The 22916-nt window shown below is 52.4% G+C and overlaps 1 protein-coding gene across 10 annotated transcripts in view; it reads right to left on the bottom strand.

Annotated features, from left to right (window-relative positions):
• FOXN3 (forkhead box N3) overlaps positions 1 to 22916 on the bottom strand; it is a 439954-nt gene that overhangs the window by 123798 nt on the left and 293240 nt on the right. For all 10 annotated transcript variants that reach the window (XM_055437276.2, XM_088839390.1, XM_055437272.2 and 7 more), the window contains one exon: positions 1965 to 2029. In XM_055437276.2, coding sequence (XP_055293251.1) covers positions 1965 to 2029 — 65 coding nt within the window. The remainder of the gene's footprint in view (positions 1 to 1964; positions 2030 to 22916) is intronic.

Genomic DNA, 22916 nt, shown 5'->3' with positions numbered 1-22916 from the left:
TGGATTGAATTGGATGTGGATTCAACGAGCATCTGAAATCTGTAATAATTCAATTCTCAAAGACTAAGAGTAATGAGGAATGTTTAACCCTATAAAGAAGAGAAACGATGTCTACCACCCAATGAGATAAAATCTCACGATGAAATTGCTCAACTTCAGAAACCTTATCAATTTTTCCCTCATGCGTGTGCCCCATAGAAATGACCAAAAACTAACATGCTTAGAGCAAACCTTCTCTCATGTGGAGCTTAATGGATAAAAACCCTGTAGGAAAACGCTCTCAGTAAATAAGATCCCTCTTATGGGAACAATCCAACCATCAGTGCCATTCACATCATTGCTACAGATCTAGAGGAAAAATAAAGACGCATATAACTTTGAAATCCACTTGAGAAAACCCAGAGGCTCATCATTTACACTTTCTGAAGGGAGTATTGAGTATATATATTTTTAACTATGTCTTAATATTTGAGAGTGGAGGCATTTTCCAATTTTTTTCTTAAATATTCAGGATATCTATAACGGTTATAAAATCAGAATTAACCAGATCCACCTGCCTAATTTCACTGGGACCAAGCAAAGATACAAATAAGTCCTAAGTCCCCAATTTCACAGGCCATATAAAAAAGCATGCAACTGTATGGCCTTGAAAACAACTTCATAAAGTTGACGGCATCTCTCACAACTGTCTGAGCTACTTTGGAAACCTGAAGTTAAATGCTTCTTTCCTTAGCTACATTTTCGTCTGCCCCTTCCCACCCATGGTTGACCCTCGGCGTGTACTTTTAAGAAAAAAGAGGCTTGCTGCTGCTGCTGCTAAGTCACTTCAGTCGTGTCCGACTCTGTGTGACCCCATAGACGAAAGCCCACTAGGCTCCCCCATCCCTGGGATTCTCCAGGCAAGAACACTGGAGTGGGTTGCCAGTTCCTTCTCCAATGTGTGAAAGTGAAGTCGCTCAGTCGTGTCCGACCCTTAGCGACCCCACGGACTGCAGCCTACCAGGCTCCTCCATCCATGGGATTTTCTAGGCAATAGTACTTGAGTGGCTTGCCATTGCCTTCTCCGAAAAAGAGGCTTAGCAGCTCTCAAACAACCAAGGTTCACTAAAACTCCTCAACCTAGAGCCCGGAACAGGTCCGAAGCTCTTGGCACCAGCAACCCACTTGCTTCGGGCCAGTGGTGCCCCGGTGAGGCCCAGCCAGTCAAGAGAGGCTAGTGGCGAGGCCAAGTCGGTAGAGCCTCGGGCAGCCAATTCTAGCTGGTCTGCAGGGCAGGCATTCAGAACAGTCATCTCCCCAAACACTTCCTCAAGGTAGGTAGCAGGCATCTTCCTGCTATCATTAGCCATGTAGGCTTCTTTAACTATGGCCATTTCTAAAGATGCTTGACAGCAAAATTGGAGAGGAAAGGCAGTTTGAATTCCTTGAGTGCACAGGATAGGAAGTTGTTAGGCAGCTGAGGACGAACGGACAGCAGGGAGAATGCCCCCCGTGCCCCCTGCAAATGACGCCTGCAGGGACAGGAGGTATGGGTATGGACTCTGAGCCTCCGAACCTGCCACAGTCACCCTTCTGGGCACCTGTGGATGTCGGACAGCAAGCAAGAAGTGAATCTCCGCGAGACCCAAGCGCCCAAACACCCACAGCGTTCCTCGGAGCCCAAGCACAGCAATCCATAACGGGGTTTGACTTTCAGTTTTCTCAACCCATTTCTGATACCATGACATCACTATGCGTAATTCCAATTTCACCAAAGCAAGCCAAGCACTTCTGGAATCTGACCAGTGACGACAGACCACCGAGACCATCTCATCTCAGAGCAACACTTCACAGCGACCGGGAGACGAGGGGAGGGCGGAAGAGATGGGGAGACACAGGGCCACCCCGTAGGAGCCGCCAGGCGGCGGACAGGAGCACCCCCGAGAGGAGGCTGGGGGCGCGGGGCGCGGGCGGCAGGGACCTACCTTGCAGGAGGGCTCCGTTCCTCTTGAAGAAGGTGCTGCCTGGCCAGAGGGGTGGGCCTGGTGTGCTGAAACGGAAGAGAGGGCAGCGTGAGCACCAGCTGTCCACACTCGCTCGGGGGACGGCCTACAGACACGTCCTTCCAAGCTGTCCACACTCGCTCGGGGGACGGCCTACAGACACGTCCTTCCAAGCTGTCCACACTCGCGAGGGGGACGGCCTACAGACACGTCCTTCCAAGCTGTCCACACTCGCGAGGGGGACGGCCTACAGACACGTCCTTCCAAGCTGTCCACACTCGCGAGGGGGACGGCCTACAGACACGTCCTTCCAAGCTGTCCACACTCGCGAGGGGGACGGCCTACAGACACGTCCTTCCAAGTGGCTTCAAAACCCCTGCCCAGCTATGCACTATCTACACCCTCCGAAAACGCATCTTTGAAGAGCATGAGGCTCGCTGAGTGACGAATGGGTGTCATCTTTCAAAGTGCAGAACCCGTCTGTGTGGGTATTCTGATCACCGTCTCAACCCTTTCTGGGGCACCGAAACCATTTGCAGGCAAACAAAACGGCAACGTCAGTTCAGCGCCAAAGCTCACAACTTCTGCTCAACTGCTCCTCACTTTGTGACTTGATGTGGCCAAGAACTGCCATCCATGTCTTCTGAGGTCAGCAGGCTTTCCACCACTTCCGGCGCCACTGGCCCAGTGCAAAGGCAATTTCGCCTTCTGGCGTTTCTGCCACCATCCTTAACACACAGATCTGACCTTGAGCGCCTCCCTCCCTCCCCTGTCCTCCTCTCCCATCCCATCCTGTTTTCAATTTCTTGGCTTACAATGTTGCACTCTGTATCCTATAAAACATTTTGCAGCTATGTTACCACTCACAGTTCTGTAACAAGAGAGGCAAGAAAAGTGGAAAGATCAATGCATCACAAAGACACTTTATTACATTTATAGACCAGCATTTTCACTGTTTTAAGACACCCAGTGAAAAACTTTATAACCTAGCCAGTCTTAGGAAAATACCCTTGGAGTGGGAAGGAGGTGGTTCTAAATCAAGGACTGCTTTAGATTAATGTTAGCGAGCACTTAGTCAAAACTGTTACTACAGCCAGCCCCAGAGGTGGCATAAATTACTTTCTCCAAAATAGAATGTGGCAAACGATCCTGGTTAAGGCAATATCAATCACCTTCAATATTAAAAAAAATAAAAAAGCGGGTCTGAATACACGTCTGTAAGTTTGGCGAACATGAACACACACACACACACGTTCAGAACAAAGAGTCTGAGGACCGGACAGTGAATGCTCCTAGGGTCAATCAGGGTCTCCAACAACGCAACTCGCTACCTACAAGGAGAGGCGTCAGGGACACAGCCTGTGCAAACCGCACAGCGGGGATGCGGCCCTGTTACGAGACTCGTGAGGAGCAGAGAAGGGAGGAGGCGCGCTGCCGCACACGGGAGTCACAGTAACGCCAGACGCGTGGAAGACGCGCGGCCCGGGCCCTGACGCCGAGGAGGAAGCTTCTGTTGGAGCCGGGCTCGGTGCACCGCGCCCGGAGCCGCGCGCAACAGGGGCCCCACCCCGTCCGCTCCCAGCCGGAGGCTGTTCAAAGGCCCAGGGAGGGTCCAGCGGAGAAAATGCCAAAGCGCATCGTTCCGCAGCCCCAGGCAGCTGCTGAGGCTTTCCCACCTTATTTTCACAAGAAAGCAGCAAACAGCCACGCGGCTCTTGCCAGCACTGACGTCTACAGGACTTAAACACTGGGGACGTCGCCACAGGGGCCGCGCTTCTGGGGAGTGGGAGAGCAGAGCGCCGCCGCGGGGCCTCCACGGCCGGCTGGCCTCCGCCGAGCCCCTCTGCCTCCCGGCCGCGCCCTGGCCGAGACCCGAGCGTGCGGAACGGGGCGGGCAGCCCAGCGGCGGGACGCGGGACGCTGTCTGTGCGGCCGCGACCCACCCGGAGAGGCTGCAGGTCCCGCCGGCGCAGCCGCACCCGGCCCGGCCCCGCGGGGACCCACCTGCGGCCGCTGTGCCTCAGGCCGAGCCGCTCCCCTTCTCCGCGGCGCCCCCCGCGAAGCTTTTGGGCGCATTGGCCTCACCTCTCATACTCCTCTTTGGGATGGCTGCTCCCAAATGACACCTTCTAACTGTGAGGAGATGGACGGATTTATTCAGTACTTGCTGAAAGACGTCGAAAGATTACAAGCCGCGTTTGATGGTCTCTTGGCACTGTTACACTTGTGTGTGCGAAGCTGCTTCACTCCTATCTGACTCTGCAACCTTAGGGACAAGCCGCCCGCCAGGCTCCTCCATCCGTGGGATTTCCCAGGCAAGAACACTGGAGTGGGCTGCCATGCCCTTCTCCAGGGGATCTTCCCCACCCAGGGATCAAACCCACATCTCTCACACCTCCTGCGCTGGCAGGTGGGTTCTTTACCTGTAGCACCACCTGGGAAGCCCACAGTCATACTTGGCTAGCTCCAGTCTCCTGTGAATCTGTCAAGAGACTAGAAATGTGGGTGGAAAAGACCAATGGTTATGGCCCTTGTGGCTTCAGGTCGAGGGGCAGCACACTGATTTTCTTCCTCCCTTTGGAGACATTCCCGGCTCACGGGCCTTTAAAGCTCACAGTTAGCTTTAAAAGTCAGTGACGTTACTTTAGAGTAGACAGGAACCACAGTAAGAGAAGCTAGTGACCAGGGTTCACGTGGCAGAACCTCAGGGACATCACGTTGCCGACAAAGGCCCATCTAGGAAAAGCTATGGATTTTCCAGTAGACGTGTAAGGATGTGAGGGTTGGATCACATCCAAGGCTGATCGCTGAAGCACTGATGCTTTTGAACTGCGGAGCTGGAGAAGACTCTTGAGAGTCCCTTGGACTGCAAAGAGATCCAACCAGTTCATTCTAAAGGAGATCAGTCCTGGGTCTTCACTGGAAGGACTGATGCTGAAGCTGAAGCTCCAATAAGCTCCAACCCCACTCTTTGCAACCAGCAAGCATGTCCCCTAATGCAAAAAGCCTATTCACTGGATAGGGCCCTGAGACAGGGGAAGACTGAAGGCAAAAGCAGAGGATGAGACACCACATGGCGTTACAGACTCAGGGGACGCGTGAGTCACTCGGGCACGCCCAGCACTCTGCGACCCCAGGGACTACACGGGGTCGTACGGACTACGGAGGGGTCGCACGGACTACGGGGGTGTCGCACGGACTACGGGGGTGTCGCACGGACTACGGGGGATCACACGGACTATGGAGGGATCGCACGGACTACGGGGGGGTCACATGGACTACGGGGGGTCGTACGGACTATGGGGGGTCACACGGACTACGGGGGGTCGCAAAGTGCTGGACATAACTGAGTGACTAACACACGCCTCTGTCCACTGAGTCTGCAACAGTGCAGGCCTTCGGTACAGGCCCGTGGACTGCAGCCTGCCATGAGTCTGTGCAAACTCTGGGAGACTGTGAAGGACGGGGAGCCTGGCCCGATGCAGTCCATGGGTCGCAAAGAGTCAGACCCAACATCGTGACTCAAGAACAACTCCAGCCACCCCGGAAACCACTCACTCACACGGCAAATCAGGGGTGGGGGTGGAGCGGTGTTTGCAGAGGTGGGCGGAGGACTCTCGTCACTCAGGGACCTAAGTGCCAGTCGTCTGTGTTACCAGCGGTCACTGCCCTGGGCAGGGGTCACAGAGGCTCCTTAAGTGGGTCCTCATCCCCCCGCAGTGGGGCTCACATTCCCGAATTACCGCGGTTGTCGATGCGGCCCGTGGGATCCTGCCTCCTGCGGGTGAGCAGGGCCTTCCACGCTGGAGGTGCCGAGAAGGAGGGACGTGTCCAGCTCACCACGGCGGGTCAGCGGTCAGTCCGAGCCCAGCCCAGCGCACCACAGAGACCCCGGCAACAGCCCCGACTTCGTTTCTCATCGTCTGGCTTCTCTTGCAGGCTCCCGGCGCTCACCCTGAGCTATTCTCCTCCATGCGAGAAGGCTGTAGACGGTGTTTCCCTAGGACTCTCTCTGAGGAAAAACCCCAGGGTAGAAAAAGCAATCAGCTCTCCATACGTGACAGACAGACCCGTGGGCTCAGATCAGAAGAAACGACCCAACGCTGGCACCACAAACGTCCTATTTCAGTGATGCTGTAACACAATCCCACGACCTTCAGCCATGAAGAGACAAACCCACGTGTGGCAAAGAAAGTCAATTGATAGGTTAAAAGGGCCCGGCCTGCCAGAAAAGCCAGCTTGTGAGCTGACATCTGAGAACACAGGCCCAGCTGACCATGAAGACCAGGGCTGAGCCAGCAAGTCCCAAGGGAGGTGCCCTACGGTCCAGGCAGCACGGCCAGCATCTGCCGGAGACGCACCTCCCTGGGGCTCACGCTTGCTGCTGGGTTCTGCCAACTCCCAGAGGGATAGTGAAGTCAGAAGGCCGCCTGGCCCCAAGGTGGCCCTTGGTATGAGGCATCATCGGTCATGTGACACCCATCGGCTTTCATCGCAGGCAGGACTGGCTGAACATAAGACCCCCCTGGAGGTTCTGGAAAGAACCACACCCATATTCACCAGCCTGGACATTCTGAGCCTAAGAAAAAAATACAGTCTAAAGGCAGGAGGAGAAGGGGGCAACAGAGGATGAGATGGCTGGATGGCATCATCAACTCAATGGACATGAGTTTGAGCGAGCTCCGGGAATTAGTGACGGACAGGGAAGACTGGCGAGCTGCAGTCCATGGGATCGCCAAGAGTCAGACACGACTGAGCGACTGAACAACAACAACTTTTTAAAAGTATTTGTTTTTCCCTAAGAGCCCGGCTGCAGAATGAGGACTGGTGGATCCAGGAAACAGGTCACAGCATGGCTGAACCCGGAGGGCATTCTGCTGAGTGAAGCACGCCAGCCGCCAAAGGACAAAGGCTGCACTTGACCGTGGCGGTCCAGCGCAAAGACGAGAAGGCCGGGGGACAGGATTAGGGAGTCGGTGAGTGGGCGCAGGGTTTCAATTTCCTAAGGCGAAGGGAGTTTCGTAGGTTGGTTCCCCACTACTGTGAACGTACGTAACACTACTGGACAGTACATTTAAATGGTTAAGATGGTATGTTTGATGGTATGTGGATTTTACCACCGTAACAGAAAATTTTAATATAAAGTGAGAGAGAGAGAGACAGAAAGAATACAAGAAGGACTCCAGAAGAAGAGGTCGGGGCAGTGAAACCACCGTACACGCGGTCTCTCTGAAGGTCCCCTGGAGTTCACATCTCTGCCAGACTGGCCCAGAGCACACGAAACAGCAGAAAGCCCAAACCAACGGGCAGAGGAAAGGGAGGTGGCAACACCAGCCTGTCCCAACCCGGTCCCTCCAGAGGCTGGAGCTGGCCTGCCAGTCTTCAGGCAGGAGAGCAGGTCTCAGCACCGAAAACATGAAGGCAGTTCTACTGGATGTCTCATGTCTGTCATCAGACTGTGTTTCCCTAGGAATAAAACAGTCAGGGCAAGTTGTAAAGAAGCGAGAATCCCTGAAAAAAATAAAAGAAACTTGGAATTCTGTTAATTCCGAGTGTGAACTGATCACAGGATGTCACAGGAACACAAACATGACCTGCACCACATCCTAACTCAGACCTGTTGGGTGAAGGATGCTAGTCCTGGAGTTTGGAATGCAGGAACCAGAGAGACTTGGGTGAGATGGTCTTGGGTTTCAGAAAACACCCATCATAATTTGAGGCCTCATTAAAGAGCCCTGTTGAAAGTTCGCAACTCTCAGAGGGGTTCTTGACACTTTTGCAACCCTGCATATAAAGCCAGAGCATGCTGACATGCAAAGGGATATCCAAGGTCTGGTGGCAGCGGCACAAGACTTGGACTCCGGGAATCTGACTGCTGAAAACACAAGGCAGAAAGTCTCTGAATCTGTCTGCATCTCAACTCCACGCCTGTAAACTGGGGACAGTAACAGCGCGTGGTGTGAGTTACGTGAGATGCCGCGTGTACGAAGGGCGTTAGTTACGTGAGATTCCGCGTGTACGAAGGGCGTGAGTTACATGAGATTCCGCGTGTACGAAGGGCGTGAGTTACGTGAGATGACGCGTGTACGAAGGGCGTGAGTTACGTGAGATGACGCGTGTACGAAGGATGCTCTGGGCACTGCAACCACGTCGGCGGTCGTCTTGATTAAGGACGTGCTGCAGCTTAGAGCAGAGAAGGCAATGGCAAGCCACTCCAGTGTTCTTGCCTGGAGAATCCCAGGGACAGGGGAGCCTGGTGGGCTTCCCTCTATGGGGTCACACGGAGTCAGACACGACTGAAGTGACTTAGCAGCAGCAGCAGCAGCTCAGAGAGGCACGGTGGCATGCGCGGTGCCCGGGCTTCCTCCTGCGTCTTGCGGACTCTCCCGGTCTGGCTCTCGTCTTCGTTTTTATGACGTTAGAGCTAACCACACCTTCACCTTCCTCTTCCCCTTAACCACGCTTTGAGAACATCTCATTTGCAAATGTTCCTCCACCAAAGTAGCAATGAACGGTGTCTAAAGATCAATAGGCTGGGAGAAACAGCTCCACAGATGCCAGCTTCTCTAAAGAAAGCTAAAAACCCAAAAGGGCTAACTCCGCCCAGAATCCAGCACAGATCCAAACTGGCAAGTACCGGCTGCCCACAGAGACCTTTCAAGGTAAAGCAATCAAGAGGCAGGGGACACCAGGTGGAGACATAGCAGGACTGGCCAGTCTCAGAGGCTGATAATCACTGCGTGCGTGCGTGCCCGATGCTAAGTCGCTTCAGTTGTGTCCGACTCTTTGCCCCCATGGACCATAGCCCTCCAGGCTCCTCTGTGCATGGGACTCTCCAGGCAAGAATTCTGGAGTGGGCTGTCATGCCCTCCTCCGGTGATCTTCAGGACCCAGAGACTGAACCCATGTCTCCTGCATCTCCTGCGTTGGCGGATGGATTTTTTCCCCATGACTGCCACCTGGGAAACCTCTGGCAATGACTCGGAAGGCATTAGTGATGTGATCAAACCATCCAGCAAGGACCACAGCAGCGGGCGTGGCAAGACCACTCTGAGGAAAGACTTGGGTCTCGGTGAGACACGAAATCCCTCTGTCACCTTGTGCTAAGTCGCGCCCTTAGCCAAATGTTAAAACTGGAGACTCCTCCAGCCTCCAGCTGGATCCACCTGCAAACCATCCCTGTATGCCCACCACAGCCAAGGCCCTGCATACGCTAGGGGCAGAGGCGCTGTGAGCGTCAGACAGAGGCAGCTGCTCTGGAGTAGGACCTACCGTATAATGTTAAACACATCAATAACGTTTCACAGGATACGCTAAGAAGTTCAGGGCTGCGCTCCTCAAATGCGTCCCTGATGCCTCTGAGAGGTGACAAAGACCCGAGCCAGGGTTTCGCGACCTCAGCACTGCTGACCTTTGGGGCCGGATGCTCTCTGTGGCGGGGGCCGCCCCGTGGGTGCTGCGCTGTTCGGCAGCCTCCCTGCCCCCACCCCCGGATACCAGCAGCGATTCCCCTCAGCTGTAACAAATGAAAGTGTCTCGGGGCTTCCCGGGTGGTCCAGCGGTTAAGAGCTCATCCTGCAACGTGGGGGACGTGGGTTCAACACCTGCTCAGGGAGCTGAGATTCCACACACCGCAGAGCAGCTGAGTCTGGGCAGCACAGACAGAGTCCATGCGCGCAACGAAGGGTCCCATGTGACGCAGTGACGATCCAGGGGGCCCAGCAAAGACCCGGCACAGCCAGATAAATAAATGGATGAATGAGACTCACTGCAGGGGACGCAGGTTCCATCCCTGGTCAGGAAACTAAGATCTCACGTGCCATGCAGTGCAGCCAAAAAATTAAAAAATAATAATAATAAAATTAAAAATAATAATGCCTCCAGATATTGAGAGCTCTAGTTCTTAGGTAGGTTGATAAGGAGTCCGGGCCCTCGAGGAAGAGGAGGAGGAGGAGGAGGGAAGGGGGAGGAGAAGGGGCTTTTTTCCCCCTACATTCCCTCTTCTTAGTCACTAAGACATCTTTTCTTAACTCTGAACTGTTATGGCAACAATCTATTTCGCCTAAGACTACCCTTCTTTAAGCCAGCAGCTAATGATTACACAACAAACACCACATCTTGCTGGAGGCTATGTTTTCCCTTAAGCCCTGTGCTAATGATTATATAACAACAAGGTATCTTGCTCGAGGACATGTTTCTCCTTCTTAACAGAAACCATCTGACTGATCCTGCTATGGTAAGATGTATGTTGTGAGAGCAGGTCTGGTAAGACCTTCACAACCTTGAGACAGTCTTTTGATTTACTGTTGGTAACCGATTGAAAAAAGTACACAGGTCCCTTGCTGAGACTGGCTACGGGGCACGCTCTGCCTGCTTCTGACGTCTCTGTCCCTTTTCCACTGTAGGAAAACCTTTTGCCATACGAAGCTCTGAGCGACTGAAGCCTTGTCTTGGGTCCCAAGGCGAAATTCTCTCCTTCAGAGATCACGAGTCCGACATGGTTCACCGTGAGTAATCAACACTCCCGTATGTCCTCTGAAGACGAAACTCCCCCCAGCCCAAAACCACCACCTACTGGTCAGCAACTCCACTGGGCTGGCCTCGCGCTTCTCTCCATCCACCAAGCCCCAAACCTGCCTTTCCACACCTCATCAGGCAGAGACGTCACCCCTCTTTTCTGGAGTCAAAGCCGAGGCTGAGAAGCTCACTCAAATGTATCCCCATCATTCCTGCCTGCTCTGCTCCTCCTCCTCCTCTGCTAAAGCAACACCCCTGCTGGCCTCTCCGCCTCTGGACTTTTCCCTCCCTCCACCACCCTGGTCTCCGCTCACCTCCCGCTGCCAGAACCAGCGACTTCTTAGCCTGCGCGTGACCCAGCATCACCCAGCGCCTCCAGACCCGCCGGGGCCCCATCACCCTGCCGTGTGCTAGTGAAGATGGAGGCTGGGTGCGCGCCGAGCTCTCTCCTGGGTCACAGGGCCCCGGACTGGCCCTGCCCCCTCACGCCCGGTCCCCAGAGGCCTCACCGTCCACCTGCCACCCACGGCCACGGCCCAGATGACTGCAGCCTGGCCCTCCTTGCATGGTGCTGGCCCATGCGCACTAAGGCGAGGCTGATGTTATTATTACTGGTTTTTCCTAATTACATAACGAATGTGGGTCTGGCTCGGTTAGAGTCCTGGCCTCCCCAGGCCAGGACTCCAGTCCCATCCTGAGCTGTGCAGTTTCCCAAGTCGGCTCCCTGGGCTGAAAGGCCGTGCTCTCGTGCTCTCTTTGCCTGATCAGCTCCCATCCACCCTTTACGGTTCAACTCACATCCTGGGTCATTTCCTCGTCTCCCTCACTGACACCTCTCCCCACTCCCAATTTGGTGATTTCCGTAGCAGCCGACCCTTGGTGGTACTTCCCGATTTGGTGATTTAGGCAGAAAGTGAAGAGGAACTCAAAAGCCTCTTGATGAAAGTGAAAGAGGAGAGTGAAAAGATTGGCTTGAAGCTCAACATTCAGAAAACTAAGATCATGGCATCTGGTCCCATCACTTCATGGGAAATAGATGGAAAAACAGTGGAAACAGTGTCAGACTTTACTTTTTGGGGCTCCAAAATCGCTGCAGATGCTGATTGCAGCCAGGAAATTAAAAGACGCTTACTTCTTGGAAGGAAAGTTATGACCAACCTAGATAGAACATTACTTTGCCAACCAAGGTCTGTCTAGTCAAGGCTATGGTTTCTCCAGTGGTCATGTATGGATGTGAGAGTTGGACTGTGAAGAAAGCTGATCGCCAAAGAATTGATGCTTTTGAACTGTGGTGTTGGAGAAGACTCGTGAGTCCCTTGGACTGCAAGGAGATCCAACCAGTCCATTCTAAAGGAGATCAGTCCTAGGTGTTCATTGGAAGGACTGATGCTAAAGCTGAAACTGCAATACTTTGGCCACCTCATGCGACGAGTTGACTCACTGGAAAAGACTCTGATGCTGGGAGGGATTGGGGGCTGGAGGAGAAGGGGACGACAGAGAATGAGATGGCTGGATGGCATCACCGACTCGATGGACATGAGTCTGGGTAAACTCCGGGAGTTGGTGATGGACAGGGAGGTCTGGTGTGCTGTGATTCATGGGGTCGCAGAGAGTCGGACACGACTGAGCGACTGAACTGACTGACTGACCTTGAATTCTCTTTCCATAGACGTGTACCTTTCCAAAGGCCAGAGACCCCATGGAGATAGGGAACCCTAGAATGTAGCCAAGTTCACTGCACACAGGGAACTGCTGTTATTTTTCTAACTAAGGGCTGGTGTCAAATAGTAGAAAACAGAACCATTTCCCACAGTAAGGTTTCTTTAAAAATCTCTCGGTAGACACAATGCTCTTACAAATGAACCAGCCTGTATAGTAAGTCACATGTCTTCCTCCACTACCACCATCTCAGACAAAAACTTAGAAATCTTTAAAAATGGAAACAAAATTACAAATCCCATCTTTGATTGTAAGTAATACATTCGGTAATTTGGACTCCCCTTTTCTGTGATTTCTTGATTACTTAGGAATACATAAATAACTAGATAAGCACACGTATACTTTTGATAATATGGAACGCCTGTCTGAGTAGACTGAAGAAAGTCTGCCTGGAACCTGGGCTGCAGTCTGAGGTGCACACCGCTCCCCGTGCGTCTCAGGAACAGATGCAAAGGTGTTTACAGTCATCTGCGTGCCACACAGTTTCTAACTTTACATATGAAAACCAAGGCGCCATTCAGCACGAAGTGCATTATTTGCATGACATATTTGCATTTGTAAAACACCCACATTTACTTTTACTGCTTAATGGGCCTGGTTAAAATGGGCCACTCTATGTAAATGGAGCACACTGGTTCCCAACTCAATGGTGCTGATAAGAAAACGACTCCTTTTAGATGCAAATGAACCTACTAATCACAATTAAAATGGTGGAGTTGAGGAAAGCTGAGCAGCTGTTCCAAGAGCTACAAGTCTTGGGCCAGTTTGCTGTTGCTGTTCAGTCGCTCAGTCGTGTCCAGCTCTCTGCGACCCCATGGACTGCAGCATGCCAGGCCTCCCTGTCCATCACCAACTCCCCGAGTTTACTCAAACTCATGTCCATTGAGTCAGTGATGCCATCCAACCTTCTCATCCTCTGTCGCCCCTGTCGTGTCCTGCCCTCAATGTTTCCCATCATCAGGGTCTTTTCCAATGAATCAGTTCTTCGCATCAGGGGGCCAAAGTATCTTCGCATACTTTGTGAAGTCAGTTCGTCGCCTCAGGGCCAGTTCGGTTCCAGCTTAATCTCAGGAGCAGCCCAGGACTCCCGAGAGTCTGCCCCAGAGTCCTCTGCCCAGGGGCTGATGGGATGACCTCAGCTTTTATAAAGGCAATTTGGGGAGGTCACAGGGAACTCCCAAATCTGGACTGACCATGCAACTGTGGTCATCGGCCAAGTTCAAAGGACGTAAGTGGAGCAGACAGGAGGAAGGCTGTGTTTGTAAGACTCACAGAGGAGAGGCAAGACACAAAGAAAGGACTGAGGCTTTCCCTTGAAACCGTGTAGCCGCTGTAGAAAACAGTGTGGAGGTTCCTCAAACAATTTCACACAGACTCACCGTAGGATCCGGTAGTTCCCTTCTGGGTAGAGACTCAAGAGCACTGAAAGCAGGAACTCAAACAGCTGCTCATATGCCCACGCTCACAGGAGCGTTATTCACAAAAGAACAAGAGCGGAAGCAACCTGATCTCCATGGACGATGGATGGATACAGTCTATCTGGTAAACATGTGCAATGGAATATTATTCAGCCTTAGAAGAAAAAGAAAATTTTGACACCTGCTATAACATAGGTGAACCTTCAGTGGCTCAGAAGGGAGAGAGCGCGCCTGCAACGCGGGAGACAGGGGTTGATCCCTGGGTGGGAAGACCCCCTGTAGGAGGGCATGGCAACCCCCTCCAGGATTCCTGCCTGGAGAATCCCATGGACAGAGGAGCTACGGTCCATGGGGTCGGAAAGAGTAGGACACGACTGAGCGACTTCACTTCCTATCACACAAAACAAATACTGTATGATCCTGCTTACATGAGGAACCCAGATTAGTCAAACTCACGAAAGACAAAGTAGAATGGTGGTGGCCAGGGGCTGCGAGAAGGGGACTGGGAGTCGTCTAATGGGCACAGAGTCTCAATTTTCCAAGATGAAGGTGCTTCTGGAGATGGAGGGTGGGGACAGCTGCAACAGTGTGGAAGACCTTAATGCCACTGGACTGCAAGTAGATAAAATAAAGAATCCGGGGCTGTTCAGAGCACGACACACAGGTCTGGACCCTACTGCCCTTGGGTCCCTTGGCTACTGAGCTATGAATGTAAATGGACATTAGCGCCTTCTGCCCAACAACCCTCCTGATGGGCAGAAACTCGGGGTGCTTCCCCCTCTTCCAAGAGGCCTCCCCTGGTTTGATCTTCATCTGTCCCTCCTCTGAGGCCTGGCAGCTGTGCCATCAACATGCAGACTTGAACATTAACTGCCACGCCAGTTCCCCAGCTGCCTCCCCGGGGAACCTGTGGGTATTATTCAGTCGCTCAGTCGGGTTCGACACTTTGCCCTCATGGACTGCAGCCCACCAGGCTCCGCTGTCGATGGAATTTCCCAGGCAACAGTACTGGAGTGGCCTGCCATTTTTTTTCTCCAGAGGACCCACCTGAACCAGGGATTGAGCCGCGTCTCTGACACTGGCAGGCAGGTTCTTTACCACCAGGGGACCTGGGAACCCCAGGGAGACTATAGACCCTCCAACAGCGTCATGACCTTGCTGGGTGCTCAGCACCAGGGCTGGAAACTGGTCCCTACTCTGGAAACACTGGTTATTACCCCAGCCCAGAGAGCAGCCCTCAGTATACTTTTAGGGGCATTTCTCGGGGGTTGAAACCCAGAGGCTTTGTCAAGGAACTCCTCCAATGCGGAGTCATTGCCCACAGACAGACACTGCGAAGCCTCTAGGAGCGGCTTGTGTGAGGATGCAGGGCTGGGCGAGAGAGGCCACCGGGGACCCCAGGCGGCCCCGGGGCCTTCCCCCCCCGGCCAGGCGGGGCGGCAGGGCATCCAGACTACGAGCCCAGCCCTGGAGCCTTCCCTTGGCAGTGGTTTAGTGGAGGCCTCGACGACTGTGCCCAGCAGCTGCAGCCTAACAGGTGGAACCCGCTGGGCACCTGAGCGTCATGTAGTCAGAGAGAAGGGGTAAGTGGCCTTTCCCCCAAAGACACTCCTCTAAGTGGAAGCACCTCCTGAGTGAAAACACCATCCTGCCTTGCCATCCTCGCACCCTCTCCCACCACCAAGAAGCGGGAAGAACCGGCCACAAGCCTGTCTCCTGCCCCAGGTCTGAGCAGTGTTTTCAGGCTGTGATGACCGCACGCTGCCCGGCACAGATAACGCCAGCAGCGCTGAAACAGCTTTCAGAGAAAAACCTCGGTAACAGCACAAAAGCCACTATGACCTGTTTATCTTTCAGGCTCGTGGAGATCGAGAGATACAAACATCTAATCCACGCTTTGGACACCGTTTGATTCCCACTACAATGCTGAAAGCCAATCACGGATGAGAAAATGATCGTTTGTGGGGAAACTGCTTTACCCCGACTCTTTACTTCCTCCCTTTGGGAGCCAGGTTTACCCCAGACCCCATCAAGATGAGAGACATACACGCTGGGTGTGGAAAGCTGATGCTGTAGAGCTGGGCATCTCTGTCTCCACATTCTATCGTGGGTTGCAAATCCAGGCAATAAAAAGCTGAAGCTGCACATGACAGCAGAAAAGTTCATTTTAAAAAAATGTGTTTCTCCTATGGTTTATTTATCTAGTTATAGTTGGCTTTGAAGTGACAAAAAGCAATTTTCCATTTCCGAAAAGTAATCTCTTACATCTACGAGGCAGCAAATCCTGTGATCAGCCTCAGTATCTCAACTATGCCTTTGCCGTCCTACTCCTGATGTTACGTGAAGAGCTGGACCCCCTTCAAAGTCGCCCCCCACCTTCTCCTGTTCCCTGATCCCCGGCCACCTCCCTCAGCCTGTACCGAGCTGGGCTTGCTTGGGACTCTCTTATTCTCCAATCGTCCCATGTGGACCCTGTGTGCGTGCGTGCCAAGTTGCTTACTCGTGTCTGACTCTCTGAGACCCCAGGGACTGCAGCCCGCCAGGCTCCTCTGTCCGTGGGATTCTCCAGGCAAGGATACTGGAATGGGTTGCCACTTCCTTCTCTAGGAGATCTTCCCGACCCCAGGGGTCAAACCTGCGTCTCTTATGTCTCCTGCATTGGCAGGCGGGTTCTTTACCACCAGCGCCACCTGGGAAGCCCGATGTGTACCCTGAGCCCCACTCAATAAAACCAGAGAAGAAATGATTGGGAAACTTAAGCAGACTGATCCACAGGTGGACCAGATCTTATATAACTGACTCTTTTACACCTAAAACTTCACGCCCATTTGATTCTTCCAGAAAACCTAGAGAAACATCCATTCCTCTCCTTAAATGACAATGAGGCAAATAATGTTGCTAAACTTCCTTAGAGCATTAAAGTCACGGAGAGCACAGTTTTAGTAACACTACTTCTTGGCCACAGTTACAGAGACGGGGGTGTTGAGGACTGGTTTACACAATTCCATGGCACATCGTGACTGCTGGGAACATTTCTTCCTGGGTGTAAACAGTCAGCTATGAAATTAAAGGACACTTGCTCCTTGGAAGGAAAGCTATGACAAACCTAGACAGCGTATTAAAAAGTAGAGACATCACTTTGCCAACAAAGGTCCATCTAGTCAAAGCTATGGTTTTTCCAGTGGTCATGTATGGATGTGAGAGTTAAAGAAAAAAAAAGAAAGCTGAGCGCTGAAGAACTGATGCTTTTGAACTGTGGTGCTGGAGAAGACTCTTGAGAGTCCCTTGGACGGCACGGAGGTCCAACCAGTCCATCCTAAAGGAGATCAATCCTGGGTGTTCATTGGGAGGACTGATGTTGAAGCTGAAACTCCAAAACTTTGGCCACCTCATGCGAAGAGCTGCGTCATTGGAAAAGACCCTGATGCTGGGAAAGATTGAAGGCGGGAGGAGAAGGGGACAGCAGAGGATGAGACGGCTGGATGGCATCACCAGCTCAATGGGCATGAGTGTGAGTGAACTCCGGGAGTTGGTGATGGACAGGGAGGCCTGGCGTGCTGCGGTCCATGGGGTCGCAGGGAGTCAGACTGAACGACAACAACACAGTCAGTCAGTGTAGCTGGGAGAGAGGCTTTTTGTTTTCCTTCGCTTTGTTCTACACGTCCCTCTGTGAATCACCCCATAACTGATGCTTGAAGCATATCCAGGAAACCCCTGGCTTCCTGAAACTTCTGGGAGAACTCGACTCCCACGGGCAGATGCTGCTTGCTGGTGCCTGGTGGTAATGCTCGCCCCGAGTGTCTGCTGACCACATGCAGTGCACACCCCACGTCCAGGGCGCTGCCTGGCCCAAGAGCCCCTGCAGGGCACAGCCACGGCCCTCCACCTGCTCGCAGAGCCCAGCACGAAAGCCCGCTGGAAAAGCCTTCCTCTCGCGCTGCTGCCGCATCTCCCAAGGCCACGCCGCAGAGGCGCGCGCCGCCCCGTCTGGGACCCGCGGCCCAGGCTCGCCCTTCCCGAGGCGACTCTCACGGGCGCAGCCTCCTCGCCACGCACGCGAACGAAGCCGCCGCCCCTTCGCATGCGCAGATGCCCAGGCTGCCCTCAGCACGACTCCGTGCGAGTGTGTACGGGGTCAGTCGGCAGTCCGTGCAGAGCCGTGCGCTGGGCTTCCTGTGCGTGTGACAGACGCTCCCAGCGGCCCTGCCCCCGAGCAACTGGCCTCATCTCCGCCGCTCCTTGTCCTCTTCTCTGCGGTTTTATTTTTCGCTCTGGCCGTTCCCGGGCCGCAGACACGCCCGAAGGCCTCTTACCTCTGTCTTTGCTCCCTCAGCTGCCCCCGGGAACTCTCCCTCCCTCCACTGTTCTGGGCCAACTCTCAGTGCTCTGGAAACTTCTGCTCCCCCGTCCACGCCGTTCCCTCCAGGCAGCACACTGCACTGTAGCCTGCGTGTTTACGTGGCCAGACCGGCAGCTCCAGGACGAGGATGGCGACTCTTCCGTTGGTCTAAAGTTCTCAGCAGCCAGCATCTTAGAGCAGGTGTTCATAAATGGCCGCCGGAAAAAGACTCGCCTAACAGAGTCTGGAGAGCAGGTATCAGGATCTTCATCTTGCCGCTAAGAACACCTCATGCAGAAAGGTGAAGTCACGAGGGCCCTGCCGCTCGGCAGTGACCCGTGTTCCTTTCACGGCACCGCGATGATGATACAACCCAACTCTCATTTCCTGCTGTCTCTAGGGTTCTGTGACCTCCAGGAAATAAAAGCTTACGAGACGCTCCTGGCCTCCACACACTGCCTTCTTTGCAGAACAGACACCTGGAAGGACAGTCCTGTAACTCACCATTATCAACGCACCCAGTTTAACTCGGAGTCCAGGCAGCCAAGCGCTAAATTAACATCACTGTTCTCCAAAGAGGCGATGGGGGCTCTGAAGCAGGCCCAAGACGCCCGCAAAACTCTGAAGAAGAGATTTACACACCCCTTTGTCTCCCACAGAAATGGACTCAAGAGCTGCGGCAGTGCATATATAATCCTTTCTTCCCGCTGTTTATAGTTGAAAGCGGCCGTTTTCAGCTTCTTGCCGGTGATCGCTCCACTAAAAATAGCTTTGATGCTGTCACACGCAAACTTCAGCGGAACCTGAAAGCATTCCCCTTTCAGTTCCTAGCGGGTTTAACTTTAAAAGAGAGGCAGCTGTTAACATACTCCGGCGTGTTTACACGATGCTGAAGTAGTCTGGCTCATAGTGGAAAGAGGAAAAAAAACACCACGAAAAAGGGACATAGATGGCTCTGCAGCCTCTGGTGCTGGCGGCTCTCTCTGCTGAGCTGGGACCCAGGAGAACTGGGGGCTGACAGACAAAATCCAAACTGCCCAGCTTGAAGGGGCAACTGACCCATGATGAAGACAGGAGGGAGGTGTTTCCTGCCAGGAGAGTTTCCCCACTCTGCTTGAGGTTGGGGTCGGGGAGGTGGCGAAGAAAGTGGCACTTCATAGAGAGCAGGACTTTCAAACAGGAGGGCTCAGGAAACCTGACGTTCCATGCCAGCCCCTCCCTTTCTGGCCCAAAGGACCTGCCTGCTGGTCTCCCCTATCTTCAGCCTGGGGAACCTGGTTAAGTGAGAAAGTGGATGCACAGCGCCTGCTGGGGTGTGTGACCCAAACAAGACAACCCACAGTGTCCTCTAGAAACCTGTGACCAGAGAGAGTGTCTGGGGTCAAGTCTGGAACACAGGCAGCTTCATTTAAAAAAAAAAAAAAAAGCATCCACCAAATAGGTTTTTTCCTCCTTCTTAATCCTAAAGTCCAGAGGATGACTCACACCATATTTGCTTACGAAGGGAAAATTCATTTCCCGATGTTTTGTCCCAGAAAACTTTTGCAGGGAGCCTGGCTGAGCTGAGATGTGGGGGGACCGAGAAACTGCCCCAGGATCTCACACCTGCCGGGTGTTCGCCGCTGGCCCCCAGGGGACGCAGACTGAGGTCAAGGGTGGCAGAGTGGTGGTACCTGCAGAGGAACCAGAGTCCTTGCTTCAGACACTCATGCTGAAGTCCACACGCGTTTCACAACCCGTACTTTAACAGAACCCTCAGCTTCTCTGAAGGAGAGCTGGAGCAAACAACACCTCTATTACCTCACGGTCCCATTCGAAGAGCTCTGGGGCTGTGAGCAGTCAACTCAAGCACAAGAAGGAACAGGCTTCCTAAACACGCTATAAATTTCAGTGGCGCATCAAGGTTATATCAGCGGAGGAATTTATCACATAAGTTGTATGTATTTGAACAACAGAACAGACTTCATATACCGCTATATCTTTAACACTCATTTTTTGGTTAACAAGACAAAAGAATTTACAGTTACTGCCAAGAGCTTGCTGGCAGCTAATACCCCGATTAGCTGTTGCCTGGCAACAGTCATGCATGCTTCCTCCCAAATCAGGAAGAACCACTGCTAAATCTAGACTAATTACAAAATGGGACAAATATTTAAAAGCTTTATATTTATTAAGGATTTGAGGAGGGTATCCTAATAAGAACAACTCCTATTAAACAAATATAACTAAGTACAATACCTATCTATCTGGGTTTCGTTGTTCCACGCTATGCAGATCATTTTAGGAAAACTGGATGTTTCTGCACCTTTCTTAATTTCTCCAAATAATGCACTAAACAAAGCCACGTGCTTACATCCTGTAGAAGCACGTCTTTTGCCTACTTCTCTAAGGGTAAAAACGAAAAGAAGCGCCGGAGACACCTAAACTTTTTAAAATACACACGTCTGCAAAGGACTCAGGAGGCCATAGTCACACTTCTCACTCGTCTTGTGAGGCTATCTGGACAGAAACCTCAGCAGCCTCCTACTTCCGTTTCTCCTTTTACCGGCGTTCTTGGGTCCTGCTACTGCAAGGGCCACTCGGAGTTCTCCGAGTGGAGAACACGCCCAGAGACGTTTCAGAGTCCACAAGGCTGGCCTCCCTGCCACAGCAGGGGTGCTGCTGGGGGCGAAGTTCTGCACAGTCCAAGCTGTCAAGTCAAGAGACCAGGCTTCCTCCCCGAGAGTGGAGGCAAGGGGAGCAGGAGAGCCCGAAACATGCACACGTGCACACACATACACACGCATGCACACACGCACGCACATGTGGGCACACACGTGCACACAAACACACACGCACACATGTGCACACATGCGCGCACACACACGCACCCATAGAATCTGACTCCCTTTCACATACAAATGTCGTAAGATGTCATGTATAGGGATATTCTCTCCAAAAGATCTCTTCTCAGCCTCTTGGCTAAGAGCAAGTGTACTATGTGGCCTTCCTGATGGCTCAGCAGTAAAGAATCCGCCTGCAATGCAGGAGACACGGGTTTGATCCCTGGGTCGGGAAGATCCCCCTGGAGAAGGAAATGGCAACCCACTCCGGTGTTGTTGCCTGAAAAATTCTGTGGACAGAGGAGCCTGGTGGGCTATATTCCAAGGGGTCACAAAGAGCTGGACATGACGGGACGACTGAGCACACCTCTCGAAACACTAGACACCAACCTCAAAGACGGCACAGGAGCTGGACAGGGGTCTGCAGCCTTTGGGCCAAACCGCGCTGCTTCTGAGGCAAGAGTGTCGCTTACATTGCTGAGTGGGTGAAATAAAGAAGGCAAAAGAAGAATCATAGTTCATGACACATGAAAATCATACAAAATCCAAACTGCTGGGTCCAAAATAAAACTTAACTGGGACACACAAATAAAACTTCAGTTCAGTTCAGTCGCTCAGTCGTGTCTGACTCTCCGTGACCCCATGAATCACAGCATGCCAGGCCTCCCTGTCCATCACCAACTCCCGGAGTTCACTCAAACTCATGTCCACAGAGTCGGTGATGCCAGCCAGCCATCTCATTCTCCGTCGTCCCCTTCTCCTCCCACCCCAACCTTTCCCAGCATCAGAGTCTTTTCCAGTGAGTCAACTCGTCGCATGAGGTGGCCAAAATATTGCAGTTTCAGCTTTAGCATCAGTCCCTCCAATGAACATCCAGGATTGATCTCCCTTAGAATGGACTGGTTGGATCTCCTTGCAGTATAAGGGACTCTCAAGAGTCTTCTCCAACACCACAGTTCAAAAGCATCGATTCTTCGGCGATCAGCCTTCTTCACAGTCCAACTCTCACATCCATACATGACCACGGGAAAAAACATTGAAGCCAACGTTCAGAAAACAAAGATCATGGCATCTGGTCCCATCACTTCATGGGAAATAGATGGAAAAACAGTGGAAACAGTGTCAGACTTTGTTTTTTTGGGCTCCAAAATCACTGCAGATGCTGATTGCAGCCATGAAATTAAAAGACGCTTGCTCCTTGGAAGGAAAGTTATGACCAACCTTGATAGTATATTAAAAAGCAGAGACATTACTTTGCCAACCAAGGTCCGTCTAGTCAAGGCAATGGTTTTTCCCGTGGTCATGTATGGATGTGAGAGTTGGACTGTGAAGAAAGCTGATCGCCGAAGAATCGATGCTTTTGAACTGTGGTGTTGGAGAAGACTCTTGAGAGTCCCTTATACTGCAAGGAGATCCAACCAGTCCATTCTAAAGGAGATCAATCCTGGATGTTCATTGGAGGGACTGATGCTAAAGCTGAAACTGCAATACTTTGGCCACCTCATGCGACGAGTTGACTCACTGGAAAAGACTCTGATGCTGGGAAAGGTTGGGGGCGGGAGGAGAAGGGGACGACAGAGAATGAGATGGCTGGATGGCATCACCGACTCTGTGGACATGAGTTTGAGTGTACTCCGGGAGTTGGTGATGGACAGGGAGGCCTGGCGTGCTGTGATTCATGGGGTCGCGGAGAGTCGGACACGACTGAGCGACTGAACTGAACTGAACTGAACTGACTAGACGGACCTTTGTTGGCAAAGTAATGTCTCTGCTTTTTAATATACTATCAAGGTTAGTCATAACTTTCCTTCCAAGGAGCAAGCGTCTTTTAATTTCATGGCTGCAATCAGCATCTGCAGTGATTTTGGAGCCCCCAAAAATAAAGTCTGACACTGTTTCCACTGTTTTTCCATCTATTTCCCATGAAGTGATGGGACCAGATGCCATGATCTTAGTTTTCTGAATGTTGAGCTTCAAGCCAACCTTTTCACTCTCCTCTTTCACTTTCATCAAGAGGCTTTTGAGTTCCTCTTCAATGGACACAATTCTGTATACCTATACCTTCATTTAGGTATACAGAATTCTCTAGAAGTATCTCTGTTTCATACTAAATATTCAG

This window comes from Moschus berezovskii, chromosome 9, assembly GCF_049115385.1.
Source record: "Moschus berezovskii isolate FMDL1 chromosome 9, NW_MosBer_1.0, whole genome shotgun sequence".
NCBI classification, from domain to species: Eukaryota; Metazoa; Chordata; class Mammalia; order Artiodactyla; family Moschidae; genus Moschus; species Moschus berezovskii.
This window is presented reverse-complemented; position numbering and strand designations above follow the sequence as displayed.